The 14,432-nt window shown below is 43.4% G+C and overlaps 2 protein-coding genes across 2 annotated transcripts; both read right to left on the reverse strand.

Annotated features, from left to right (window-relative positions):
- Positions 1–618: 618 nt before the first annotated feature.
- On the reverse strand, positions 619–4,014 carry LOC132448581 (tubulin alpha chain). The gene is made up of 4 exons (XM_060040005.1): positions 3,849–4,014; positions 2,164–2,386; positions 1,855–2,003; positions 619–1,749 (listed from the first exon to the last, which is right to left on the reverse strand). Exons 1-4 carry the CDS (start codon positions 3,849–3,851, stop codon positions 772–774), a joined length of 1,353 nt encoding a protein of 450 aa, XP_059895988.1. The 5' UTR covers positions 3,852–4,014; the 3' UTR covers positions 619–771.
- A 1,997-nt stretch (positions 4,015–6,011) lies between these two features.
- Positions 6,012–8,477, reverse strand: LOC132448582 (tubulin alpha chain-like). The gene is made up of 4 exons (XM_060040006.1): positions 8,327–8,477; positions 7,765–7,987; positions 7,393–7,541; positions 6,012–7,244 (listed from the first exon to the last, which is right to left on the reverse strand). The coding sequence occupies exons 1-4, from the start codon at positions 8,327–8,329 to the stop codon at positions 6,273–6,275; spliced, it is 1,347 nt and encodes a 448-aa protein (XP_059895989.1). The 5' UTR covers positions 8,330–8,477; the 3' UTR covers positions 6,012–6,272.
- Between the last annotated feature and the right edge of the window lie 5,955 nt (positions 8,478–14,432).

Genomic DNA, 14,432 nt, shown 5'->3' on the forward strand with positions numbered 1-14,432 from the left:
TCTGTTTGACTGTCTACGGCATGGACCTGTCTGCGGCCCAAAGACTTCTGGTGCCTATGTTCTAGTTTTGTATTTGAGAAAGAAACAACATACATTTACTATAAACTAGTAAACTAGTAGAAACTTATGCGAAAAAAATGTAGATCTTCTGTAAAATGGTGAACCACTCAGTGACCGATGCTCCCCTCTGGTGGTTAATGAAGGCTTCTCACTGCAACTACAGTATATGCATGTAAAATACCGTTATGCAAAGTGTCTGGAATAGTAATCTTACTAATCATTTATTTTACAATTGCGAAATCTCCCGGAGAAGTTCACTCAGAGTTTATGGAACATTTAGTTGCTACACAAAGGACATTAGGGCTGTATAATAACGTGTGTTCTTCTACTAATCAAATGACACATTATAGACTAATTCGGGTTTTGTTTTTGCAACTTTTGTTGTTATAAGGATGAATTAGATTTGCCTTTCCAACATGGTAAATAAAATATTCTGCACATACCTTCAAAACCCATGTTATGGATGACAAATAAAACTTACTTTTTATCAGCTGCATCTAAATGTTGCATTATGTTATTAGCATACATCTAAAAAAAAATGAATCACACAATCAACAGTTGGAGTGACACTTTCGATTGTTTTATTCATAATACTGTTGGCTGAGATCCACAGGTTATTATGATGTGGTTTACTAGGGTAACAAGAAATATGTTACCATCATTGTAACTTGGAATGTATGATGGCAGAGCACAGAAATCATTGTTAGCCCTTTAATACTCTTCTCCTTCTTCATCTTCTTCTCCCATGCTGTCAGTGCCAACCTCTTCATAATCCTTCTCCAGAGCGGCCATGTCTTCTCTGGCCTCTGAGAACTCTCCTTCCTCCATGCCCTCCCCAACATACCAGTGGACAAAGGCCCTCTTGGCGTACATCAGGTCAAACTTGTGGTCGAGACGAGCCCAGGCTTCAGCAATGGCAGTGGTGTTGCTCAGCATGCACACGGCCCTCTGGACCTTGGCCAGATCTCCTCCTGGAACCACAGTTGGTGGTTGGTAGTTGATGCCAACCTTGAAGCCTGTGGGACACCAGTCCACAAACTGGATGGTTCTCTTGGTCTTGATGGCAGCGATGGCGGAGTTGACGTCTTTAGGGACCACGTCACCTCGGTACAGCAGACAGCAGGCCATGTATTTACCATGGCGAGGATCACATTTCACCATCTGGTTGGCTGGCTCAAAGCAGGCGTTGGTGATGTCTGCAACGGACAGCTGCTCATGGTAGGCCTTTTCTGCTGAGATGACTGGAGCATAGGTGGCCAATGGGAAGTGGATACGAGGGTAGGGCACCAAGTTGGTCTGGAACTCTGTCAGGTCGACGTTCAGGGCACCATCGAAGCGAAGTGAGGCGGTGATTGAGGACACGATCTGACCAATGAGCCTGTTGAGGTTGGTGTAGGATGGACGTTCGATGTCGAGGTTCCTGCGGCAGATATCGTAGATGGCTTCATTGTCCACCATGAAGGCACAGTCCGAGTGTTCCAGGGTGGTGTGGGTGGTCAGGATGGAGTTGTAGGGCTCCACTACAGCTGTGGACACCTGGGGCGCTGGGTACACAGCAAATTCAAGTTTGGATTTCTTGCCATAATCGACAGAAAGACGCTCCATCAGCAGGGAGGTGAAACCAGAGCCGGTGCCTCCACCGAAGGAGTGGAAGATCAGGAAGCCCTGGAGGCCAGTGCACTGATCGGCCTAGAATGAGACACAAATCACAAGGAAAAAAAATTTGGAACGTTGTCCTAGAGGAATCTGAAAAAGGTGTGACATGGGATCAGATGCAGTGATGATGGAACTCACCAGTTTGCGAGTCCTGTCCAGCACCAGGTCAATGATCTCCTTGCCGATGGTGTAGTGGCCACGGGCGTAGTTGTTCGCTGCATCCTCCTTTCCAGTGATCAGCTGCTCGGGGTGGAAGAGCTGGCGGTAGGTTCCTGTGCGCACCTCATCTGGAAGGGGGAAAGCGCACTCAATTAAACTCAATCATTAATCTAATCCATACAAAAAAAAGACTAATGGCTGCCGCCGTTTAGCTACCAAAGGACTCCTGGTTTAACGGCACCCTAATGTCTGCACGTTTTGGCTGATTGTGCGCCCAGATGGCCTTACCAATCACGGTGGGCTCCAGGTCCACGAAGATGGCCCTGGGGACATGCTTCCCGGCGCCGGTCTCGCTGAAGAAGGTGTTGAAGGAGTCGTCGCCCCCTCCAAGGGTCTTATCGCTGGGCATCTGTCCATCGGGCTGGATGCCGTGCTCCAGGCAGTACAGCTCCCAGCAGGCGTTGCCCATCTGGACGCCGGCTTGGCCAACATGCATAGAAATACACTCACGCTGGGGAGAGAGAGTCACTCGTGTCAGGTCTGATGAAATACACGGGTGCCAGCATGGGCTTTACTTTCAGGAAATGTTTGGATTATGGATTATATTGTATAAAAAACCCAAATTAAATAAGGTTAAGTAAAAGCAGAGGCTGATAATTTTTCAATGTTGCCCAAAGCCATATATTCCAAATATTAAATCGAACATCTTTGTCTGATTGGGATGGCTCCGCCCTTTTCTTTCCAGCCGCATGGTGACTTGGCACAGAAAAACTTGTACTGTACTAAGGATCCTGAGTTCTACTTTCACTAGCATTTTAAAGGCAAAACCACTTGACTTGGACAATATTAAAACGGGCATTGATTTGTTTAAAATGCATTTATAACTAAACAGACTGCCCTTGTCTGCAGCTCAAACCCTGCATTGGGGTGAACACCATCGCAAGGGATTTAAACAAAATAATGTAGTAAAAAGATACTGACTTTCATAAAATGACAATTTGATTGAAAAAGCATAGAAATTAGATATGCTCTAAGGGTCTACTCTATTGGGCGGAGCTGCCCTTTCCCTCCTTCTCCATCCTGCGTCTCCTCCCTCTCCTCTCCCTTTGCCCCTCTCCACCCCCCCACCAGTGCCCAACCCCTTCTCTCCACCCCCATCCTGTCCAGCTGCATAGATTCAGTGTAACTGAGATTTCCCTTATCCCATTCTCTAGCTCCCTCTCCCTCTCTTTTGCTCCCTTTCGCTCTCTGAGCAAAGAAAAACCCCAACAGCTGCAAAATGGCTGCCAACCGAGTCACGCTAGGCCGGGCCCTGACCACTCCTATCCTCCGGTCTGCGCTATCCATCTCTCCCCCCCCCCCCCCCCCCCCCCCACCCACACACCCAACTGTCAGGATTGTCCACATCCATTCAGATACTGAAGAGAGACATCTTTTCTCAAAGACAAAGACAATGTATGTTAACATCATAACTTTTTTTTTAGAATTAAGTTGTCCCATTGTTTAACTGTAAGATGGGACACGATGGAACAGTGACAAACAGACTAGTTCAGGAAGTTGGTCATGTGACCAAGATCCTCCAATACTTGGTTGGGACGCAGCTGGCAAGCTGGTCTTGTGCCATCTTTTGTAACAAAGCAACCACACCCTTCTGTCATTACATTTTAAAACGAAACAAAAATCATAGATAAACACATTTTCACAATAACATTTTTAACAACCTCTATGATGTGGCATAATTTAAGCAAAGCAATCCTTTTTATGTACATAAATATATTATAAATGTATACATATTGTAAATATATATATGTAAGCCTATTCAATCTAACAATTCGACGACAGGGCCACCGATTTGAAAAGCTCTTCTCCACGATGACAGAGAAGTGTCTGTCCACACCCACAGGCTGAGGGAGCTGAGCTCCAGAACAAAAGACAGCGGGGACAGATCCCACACTACGTCAGCGGTTACTCACCATTTTGTATGCTTGGCTTGCCCTTCGACTGACGTTGAGGATTCAGGAAGAAGGCAGAAGTGAGAAGGAAAAGGAGCGTCCGGGTTTATATCGGCAGAGGAGGAGCCAGAGGAGGGAGGTGCGGAGGAGCAGGAGGAGAAGGCAGCAGCCAGCCGCAGAGCCCCGCGGCTGGAGGGAGAGGAGGAGCCAGAGAAGGGGGATGAGTAGGAGCGGGAGGAGGGGGGTTAGGAGGAGCCAGAGGAGGAGGAGGAGGAGGAGGCAGCGGCCAGCCGCAGAGCTCCACGGCGAGAGGGAGCAGCGGTCTGAACGTGAAAAGGGGGCGGTCCTTCCTAAAGGGGGCGGTCCTCCTTGGTTGTTCAGGGTAGGGTCGGAGCCAATTTGTCCATGGTCGGAGCGCAGCATCCCATTCATTTTAGATGTTGCGCTTTAACACAAGATTATCTCTTATTTAGGATTTATATACATACGCACTCATGTATGGATAATTTCGCTATGTAGATAGGGATCGATGTAGATAGAAGTATCTAGATAGATGTATAGATAGATAGATGTATAGATAGATAGATGTATAGATGTATAGATGTATAGATGTATAGATAGATAGATAGATAGATAGATAGATAGATAGATAGATAGATAGATAGATAGATAGATAGATAGATGTATAGATAGATAGATAGATAGATAGATAGATAGATAGATAGATAGATAGATAGATAGATAGATAGATAGAACGTTAGATATTTATCGCAAAATAATCCATTCCTTTGTGCGTTCACTTTGCTTTATATTATTCTAAGGAGGGGAAGGCCTATCGCCGTGGATCACAGGCCGAACCTCCATGTCACTCACTGACACAACCGGCCCGATGCTGTCAACTCCCAAAGAAAATAAAACCTTATGAAGTGGTTGCTTTTCTTTATTACTATCTATGCAATTATCAATGGCATGGATGTGTGACTTGTAAAGTCAGGCAGATATTGCGCATGCCTACTGTCCCAGCTCGGAAGGGGCCAGTGGACGCTTACATCCTGACTCGGTGCATTTTACCATCCCTCGCTCATAATCTCTGAGACATCCTTACATACCCTGTGGCTTCCTGCCTTGGCTTTAAGTGTCGTTTTAATGAAGACTGTGTCTCAGTTTTCCTGAATGAGTTATATTGCATACAAAGCAAGAGACCAGAAGCCACACACACACACACACACACACACACACACACACACACACACACACACACACACACACACACACACACACACACACACACACACACACACACACAGTAGTCCTATTCCTAACACGCTTTGGTAGACAGTTCTTTCTCATCCAGGATGAGCACATACGTATATAGAAAATATATCTATAGAATTCCTACAGCTCAGTCTGTGCATGTGTCCACAACTCCAAACACAACTCTTTGTTGCTCAGTGTCTGCATAAGATGATGATTTAAGGATCAACAGACAAATAAATACCTCTGACAGTAACTTTAGATTATTGAGAAGAGGTGTGATAAAGCTTTTATATCGAGCAAAGACATTTTCCAAGGGAGAAACTGTACTCTATTATGCAAAAGGTTCTTCAAATAGCTTATTTAAATAATGTTTGATAATTAACTATATACAGTGTTTAATAACTGATCAGTTGGCCCTATTTCAGTGGGCCAGTCGTGGACAATAGGGTTTATATTGTTGCTGCAGGCAAGTGTGTGACAGAGCATAATAGAAAAACAACCGCAGTCAGCAAGTCAGCCAGTAACCTCGCCCTATTTCCCCCCCACCCTCTTTGTTTGTCTCTCGCTCACTTAATCTCTTTTTACCCCTCCCTTCCCCTGGCCGATCCCCTTCTGTCCCTCTGTAGGGTCCGTTGCTGGATGCTCTTCCGGGATACTGGGTTGATCTCTTCCCTCCCCTTCTCCATCACTATCTCTCTCCCTCTCCCCCTTATCTCTCTCCGCCTCTCTAAATCTCTGGCTCTGGCTCATGAACAGCTGAATGGTATGTTGAACGTACACAGGAGTCCTTTCATACCGGGCGTTCCATTAGGGGACATGGGGGAGGGGCACCATGGCCGTCTCCTATCGTCTCAAAACATATCTCAATATGAACACGTTTGATAATGTATTTCCCAATGATCCTCCAAAAAGAATATAATAAAAAGATTATTTTTATTAATTTGTTTTCGTATTTATTTATTTTATTATAGGTTTAAATGAAAAAGAGATAGCTCTACACCAATAATATAGAACTTTCGGACAGATTTAGACTTGAACCTCTAAATATGATGTTAATATGATGGATTACTTTAATCTACTGACGTGTCCTCGTCATTCAACACTCAACCACATTTATTGGCCACCCTCTATTTGTTAAGTAATTATTTAATTAGAAGGAACATGTTTAGAAAGACCAATTGAAGGAGTTCAGAACTCATCTCCCTCATCTTCCTCAATGCTGTCAGTGCCAACCTCTTCATAATCTTTCTCCAGAGCGGCCATGTCTTCTCTTGCCTCTGAGAACTCTCCTTCCTCCATGCCCTCCCCAACATACCAGTGGACAAAGGCCCTCTTGGCGTACATCAGGTCAAACTTGTGGTCAAGACGAGCCCAGGCTTCAGCAATGGCAGTGGTGTTGCTCAGCATGCACACGGCCCTCTGGACCTTGGCCAGATCTCCTCCTGGAACCACAGTTGGTGGTTGGTAGTTGATGCCAACCTTGAAGCCTGTGGGACACCAGTCCACAAACTGGATGGATCTCTTGGTCTTGATGGCAGCGATGGCGGAGTTCACGTCTTTAGGCACCACGTCACCTCGGTACAGCAGACAGCAGGCCATGTATTTACCATGACGAGGATCACATTTCACCATCTGGTTGGCTGGCTCAAAGCAGGCGTTGGTGATCTCTGACACAGAGAGCTGCTCGTGGTAGGCCTTCTCCGAGGAGATGACTGGAGCATAGGTGGCCAATGGGAAGTGGATACGAGGGTAGGGCACCAAGTTGGTCTGGAACTCTGTCAGGTCGACGTTCAGGGCACCATCGAAGCGAAGTGAGGCGGTGATTGAGGACACGATCTGACCAATGAGCCTGTTGAGGTTGGTGTAGGATGGACGTTCGATGTCGAGGTTCCTGCGGCAGATGTCAAAGATGGCTTCATTGTCCACCATGAAGGCACAGTCCGAGTGTTCCAGGGTGGTGTGGGTGGTCAAGATGGAGTTGTAGGGCTCCACTACAGCTGTGGACACCTGGGGCGCTGGGTAGATGGCAAACTCAAGCTTGGATTTCTTTCCGTAATCAACAGAAAGACGCTCCATCAGCAGGGAGGTGAAGCCAGAGCCTGTGCCTCCACCGAAGGAGTGGAAGATCAGGAAGCCCTGGAGGCCAGTGCACTGATCGGCCTATGACATGAAAGTCATAGTTGAGTTAGCACAACTGCAATTGAAAAAAAATCATGCACATTATGTAAAATGTGGCCAACTGAAAAGCTCTCAGTAGCAGATCTAACTGGCGTTTGGTCTTGTTGGTCATCATTAGGAGGAGGCTCACCAGTTTGCGAGTCCTGTCCAGCACAATGTCGATGATCTCCTTGCCGATGGTGTAGTGGCCGCGGGCGTAGTTGTTGGCTGCGTCCTCTTTCCCAGTGATAAGCTGCTCGGGGTGGAAGAGCTGGCGGTAGGTTCCTGTACGCACCTCATCTACAGAGACATTGTTTTTGTAGGCTATACAAATCTGTGTCTGCGTATTGAACGCCAACAAATCAAACCTGTTTTTCTTATTTTTTAAAGTTCATACACAATTGTTTAACTAGATTACTGAAAAGTCTCAACCCAGGTGGAATACTGATTAATGCAAAAATGGGAACAGTAATTGTATGTGCAGGTGTGCTAGACAGTTGACGAGCAGCAATGTGTGACTCACCAATCACGGTGGGCTCCAGGTCCACAAAGATGGCCCTAGGGACGTGCTTCCCGGCCGCCGTCTCGCTGAAGAAGGTGTTGAAGGAGTCGTCTGCTGAACCGATGGTCTTGCCGTTGGGAACCTGGCCGTCGGGCTGGATGCCGTGCTCCAGGCAGTACAGCTCCCAGCAGGCATTGCCAATTTGTGTCCCAGCTTGGCCCACGTGGATGGATATGCACTCACGCTACAGGGAGGGAGGGGTATAGCTCAGCTCTGCTGTTTGACCAGGGATATCCCCAATTTGAACATTAAAAAAAAGTAATGCAACGAAAGGGGTACCCTCTCAGGTTTGGGAGGTATGCGAGTATTGATACCATTGAAATGTTTCTGTATGCTTAAAATCGAATTCAAAAGGATAAACACAACTGTATCACTATTGTATGCAAATTGGATAGGCCTTGAGATAATAAATGGATATTAAATGTTTGATTGGCATACAATAGTTGCACACAGCTGCACACAGTAAGAAAGCTAGTAAGTATAGAAGCAGTATGAAGTATGAAGGCTGATTTCAGAAACCTACCATGATTTCTGTGGGTAGTATATGTTTCTCTTCTGTCCGATGTCCAGGTATCGGTGGGAAGATGTGTGTCAGCCAGCGGTGAGACCCAGGCTTTATATATGCTCGGTGTGAACAGTTACCCGATCCCAGAGGTAATCAGATATAATCAGAGAACACATACACCAGACAATGATCGCACCCACTCCTTGGTACACACAGTCTGAAACCAGGTCACCACCCCACTTATTGTGTGTGTGTGTGTGTGTGTGTGTGTGTGTGTGTGTGTATGTATGTGTGTGTGTGTGTGTGTGTGTGTGTGTGTGTGTGTGTGTGTATGCAATTGTGTGTATGCTTGAGATTGTGTGCATGTGTGCAATTGCTTGAGTTTGTGTTTCGTTTGTGCGTCTGTGAACATGAGGTTTTCAAAAGAATAGCTTCAGAGCCTTTGGTGAGAGGAGATTGTAAACCAATGTGCTTGTTTCTGATTGGCTGAAATTCTTTATTAAGTAATAAGTATTAATTCGAGCAAAGGATGGATATCTTGTGTTAGGTATGGGAAAAATATACGTTTTTGAAAGAAATATATCAACTGAAAAGTCTGAAGATAAAGGCCTCATTTAATTATCAAATATATGACATATGATGTAAAGGAACCATTTATATTACGATATGTATCATACCCATTACAAGGGACCAACCCTGCATGTTGAAATTAAAAAGATTAATTTGATGCAACACTTCTTTGTGAGGGTAACATTGTCAAATACTGTTATTACTTAGTACTGTCTCGATATTACACATTAATAAGTAGCACAAAATGTCACATAGAACATGGTATTCATCCACAGTAAATCATGTTGCTAAAGAAGTCTAGGCTGTTTTGAAGCTTCCAACTGGATCATACTGGTTCCACTAGATAAAAGTGCATTGTTTGCCAAACATTGAACTTTCTTCTTCCCCACATTCATATCCTTAAAGTGACAGATGTGTCTTTAGAAATCAGTACAAAGTGTTGCATATGGGACAGGATCCTGCCAGTCTATTGGTCTGCTGCCCCTTGGAGAATATAGAAACCAAATACAGGTGAATCCATGTAAAAGGTGTCTGCTCGCTGAAAGGTGAAAACACAATGCAGTCCTGATTTGCCTACTAGCGTGGTCTCATTATGAGGAACATAAAAGTCCACCACAGAAACCCTGGTTTCAATGGCCGCCCAGAAAAGGCGTTGTCACCGACGACTCGCCCCGAGCAAGCTTGATCTTTGCAGGGCTGGCTTTAATGTGTGTTCATTTCATACGGATGCACGTTCCTCTGTATTCAAACACCGTTTGAACTCCTACCTCTGATATACACACATATCTAAATGCAAAAAATGTGGAGGAAGGGAGGGTAGCAGTCATGGAATCAAAGGGGAACAAATAACATTGTTTTCGGCTTATTGTATGTTCTTGCTGTGGCAGAATTGCGAGAGCTTCACTTCAGCACGTTGAAAACCAGTCTGACAACTTTAGAAGAACCACAAATTCTCCCTTAGGCTTTCTCCAAACTGTTTCATTACTGAATGTTTCACTCATGGTAACTCATGAATTCTAATTAGACTGTATTTATTTTTCTGGTTGATGGTCTTTTGTTGTATTGTTTACTTCTCAGTCCCTTTCCTCCAGTAGTGTAAAAAGTGACACTCACTAAAAATGTTTAGAAATGTATTGATGGCAACCTAGGAAGTTAGTAGAACTAAGCAGTGTGACCTGAGTTAACTTACTACCTACACCTGTCTCCTATTACACTGCTACTTATTACAGAACACTTCTGTCCTAGAGCTGAACACAGACCTTGATACTGATACAGAATATACAAAGATGTAGGCGGCTGTGGTTGACTGTACCCTATTTCAGCATTTCTAAGCGTATTATGTAGCCTTGTTCTAATTCCAGTTTTACAGGATTGCACCTTTTATGACACTATGGGCCCTATCTTGCATCCGGCGCAAGTGACTTAGTCACTGGCGCATGTGTCGTTGCTAGTTTACAACTGGCGCAGAGCGTTCTTTTCCCACCACCGCCACTCGCCGGTAAATTAGGGATTGATCTTGCGCCCCAAGGCCAAGGGGCGGTTCGGCGGAAGGAGGAGGCGTGTTCTGGCGCAAACGGTATTTTGCCGTTTCTGAATACCATTGCGCTACTGACCAGGAAATACCTGGTTTAAAGTCAGTGGCGCGTTGTTCAGATGCTATTTTAAGGGCGCATGCATACATGCGCATGCGATGCATATGGATTGCTTGTGCACCTCGCGCATACACTTTGCTTCTCCCATCTACCTAGCCGCACATTCTTGGTAAATTATTTGGGAAAGAACAGCTGATGCAGCGGTAATAAGTTGTACTTTTAAATCAATGCATCTGCAAACACCGTACACTGCAAACACATATTTTCTTGACAGAGACATCGTGTAGGACTACATGCCCATAACTTTTAGGATTGATGAGTATTTGATCGTGAAAAACATTGTTTTACCGCGAGTGAGTGTTAAAAAGAATGAATGAATGCGGGCGCGCGTGTGTGCTCTGTTTAAGCACACGCAAACTAAACACGTAACGCATAATACAATCAATGGCAATGTCTATTACCGCGGGGACACATGCATATTAGGATAGCATACAATACTGATAAGAAACAATGTTTATAATGTATTGCGTATATCATTAAATAGAACCACAGTTACCGCATATCATATGTTATATCATATACGTTTTCTTTGCCGAAATCTATTTGAGGACTCAGTATTTCTGAAGTCGTGGAAGAAAACCCCTTATTCCATGTGTGAATTAGGTCATATTATTTGGCAATAAACTGAGCCATTTGCAGTTTGAAATTCATGTGCATCTGTCTCATCGGAGACTGCAGACGCGCTGTCAAAATATCAACTCGTCCGATTCAAATGCGCTCATGGCTCTTAAAGGGGATGGGAGCTGGCACTCTCATTGGTTTGTTGGACGTTACGCCCAACACACACGTGGTAAAGTTAGTTTTATATTGGACGTTGGATATTCGACACATTCGAAAAATCTATTTAGCACTGGCTTCGATGGACGAATTTGTGTCAAACCAACTTAGATGTGTTAATACAAGGCCTACCTATGTAAAACAAAGCTTATTTCTTTAAAAAAAAAACACCATTTGATTTTATAAAAAAATGTAATGTTAAAAAAGGCTATAAATCTATTATGCGGCTTGACCTTTTGACCTACCCATATCAAAACACATCTGGTGAACCCATCTAACTTCCCCACACATAACACAAAGCTTATTTTCTCAAAACACCTACCCTTTGATTTTATATATATTTTTTAATCTCAGAAAAAGCTATAAATCTATTATGCGGCTTGACCTTTTGACCTACCCATATCAAAACACATCTGGTGAACTCAGCTAACTGCCCCACACATAACACAAAGCTTATTTTTTCCAAAATACCACCTTTTGATTTTATACTATTTTTTTAATGTTAAAAAGGGCTATAAATCTATTATGCGGCTTGACCTTTTGACCTACCTTGTCTGTTCCCTTTGGGCACATGTTTGATAAACATGTTGCTTGTTTCACATAATCTTACTACTATAATAGCAGGCCTGTCGCAACAGTTACTCAAGTTGGTCAGTGCGCATGTTTCCAAGCAGCCTGCAGCTCACACACACACACACACAGCATCATTAAATTACTTAGTGTTTATAAAAAGTATAGCCTGCCTACATTTTTTGCACGCAAACTTATATAGCATAGGTCACAGGTATGTTTTGATATGGGTAGGTCAAAAGGTCAAGCCGCATAATAGATTTATAGCCTTTTTTAACATTAAAAAAATAGTATAAAATCAAAAGGTGGGTTTTTGGAAAAAATAAGCTTTGTGTTATGTGTGGGGCAGTTAGATGGGTTCATCACACGTGTTTTGACATGTGTAGGTCAAAAGGTCAAGCCGCATAATAGATTTATAGCATTTAACATTAAAAAATTATATAAGATGAAAGGGTGTTTTTTTTTAGAGAATATGCTTTGTGTTATGTGTAGGGCAGTTAGCTGAGTTCACCCTCTGTGTTTTGAAAAGGGTAAGTAAATTGTAATAGTACATAATCGTTTTAAAGCATTTATCAACATTAAAAATGATATAAAATCAAAAGTTCTTTTTTTTGTAAAACATTTTTTTGCTTTACATAGATAGGCCTTGTAATAACACATCTAAGTTGGTTAGACACAAATTCGTACATCAAAGCCAGTGCTAAATAGATTTTTCGAATGTGTCGAATATCCAACGTCCAATATAAAACCAACTTTACCACGGTAAACCACACCTACGGGTAACTAGGCTGCTTCAGACCAACCCTTTTGACACTTGCGCCGCGACGCAAGTATCATTTATCCACCTGTAAAATAGCGATAGCGCCGTAGAACCGCCCACAAAGCTACTTGCGCTTTGCGCTTCCCACTTGCGTTTCAGACCGTTAAAATAGGGCCCTATATGTTGCCTTTTAAAACTATAAAGCAATAGCATTCATTAGAACCATCTGTAAAGCACTGTATTTGAGGTATTGATGGTAAAAAAATCAATGATCTTTTTCTTGACCAGATGATTGCTGTACAACAGGGATCATGAAAGAGCCAAAAGCACAGCCACTGCAAAATAACAATAAAAACAGTGCATATAGGAGCAGCAGAACGGGCCTCAGTCATGGCAGGGTCTGTGCATGCATATTAGTCCTACTGCCACTTCCTCTTCAAACATTAACCCGATTTTGTTACCACACACACACACTGAGCTAACCTTGCCCTCTTGTTTATGTTTGCTTGCTGTGTGTAACAGGAGTTACGGTTTTAACAATTGGCCTATATCCCTCTACTGCAAGTCTTTAGTAATACAAGTTGCCTGTATTCTCTCAATCATGCTGCCCTCTTTTTACTATCTTAGTGTGACTAGAGCCTATGCATTGCATGTTCTTTCATTTCCTTCAGCTTCTTTGTTTTTATTATAACGTACAACAAATATTGTGTTGAAGGGGATATCAGGACAAAAAAAGAGAAATCTTGTCTGGATCCAATTGGAGACTCATGAAATGAGTGATAAAGAAACAGAAAGAACAGAGAATGAGTGACTACCAAATCGCTTTGGTGAACAAATGTTACTGTGGCAGTGTTAACCGAAATACGACGGAGGCTGGAAAGCCCCCACTCCTCATGGATTGATCAAAAGACGTGTTTGTTGTCTTTGAGTTACAAACAGCTCATTGTGTGAAATGTGCAGCTACTAGGCTTCTCTCACGCATGGAGAGAGGAATACTAGGACTATACCAGAGTTATGTCTTGATAAGCCTTAACAAAGCACCACTGCACTCTAAATGGGTTTTGTATTATATATGGTGTGTAGAACAAGAGTTGAGAGAGAAAACTCATTTGCTCGAGTGGATAAATGCTCAGATGGGGATTTGAGTATTGCTTTTTTTAGGTATAGTTATTTTCAGTAACTAGCTAATATACAGAACTGATAAAGCTAGATTATATGGAGAAAATCCATATCAATAAGGAGAGAAATATACCTCCCTATCTCTTTAATGGAGAGATTCTAGAGATGACTGCAGACTGGAGGAGATAGAAAAGCAGTGCGGTGCCGACCCCACACCCTGACCAACAGAAGTCTTCCATTGGAATCCTCAGATGACGTCACATCATTTGTTGATTGCTCCTGCTCACTTGCATCCACTGTGTTTACCTTCTCTTTCAGCTCCATTCTCTGAGGGTTATTGCATCCCCATGAGGGACAGAAGGCAGGATGTGGGTCCAAGGACAAGACGATGAGCACACACCAAGACATAACAACACTATCGATGTTTGACTTCATTAACACTTCAATCATAGTCAATATATCCATTGCTTATTTGCTTGCATATTTTTTGAGTCTGAAGAATTGATTTAAGCCTAAAACACATCTTTACCTCTTGTAGGGTCATGTCATGTCTTATCAGGTGCAGGGCAATCAAGTCTGGATTGACTTGGAAATGAGTGAGCGGTCAGAATATGCATCAGAATATACAATGCTGGATTTCTAATTGTGCTTACGGTCAGGCAAGTATGTGCAATCT

The sequence above is a fragment of the Gadus macrocephalus genome, chromosome 20, assembly GCF_031168955.1.
Source record: "Gadus macrocephalus chromosome 20, ASM3116895v1".
Classification (NCBI taxonomy): domain Eukaryota; kingdom Metazoa; phylum Chordata; class Actinopteri; order Gadiformes; family Gadidae; genus Gadus; species Gadus macrocephalus.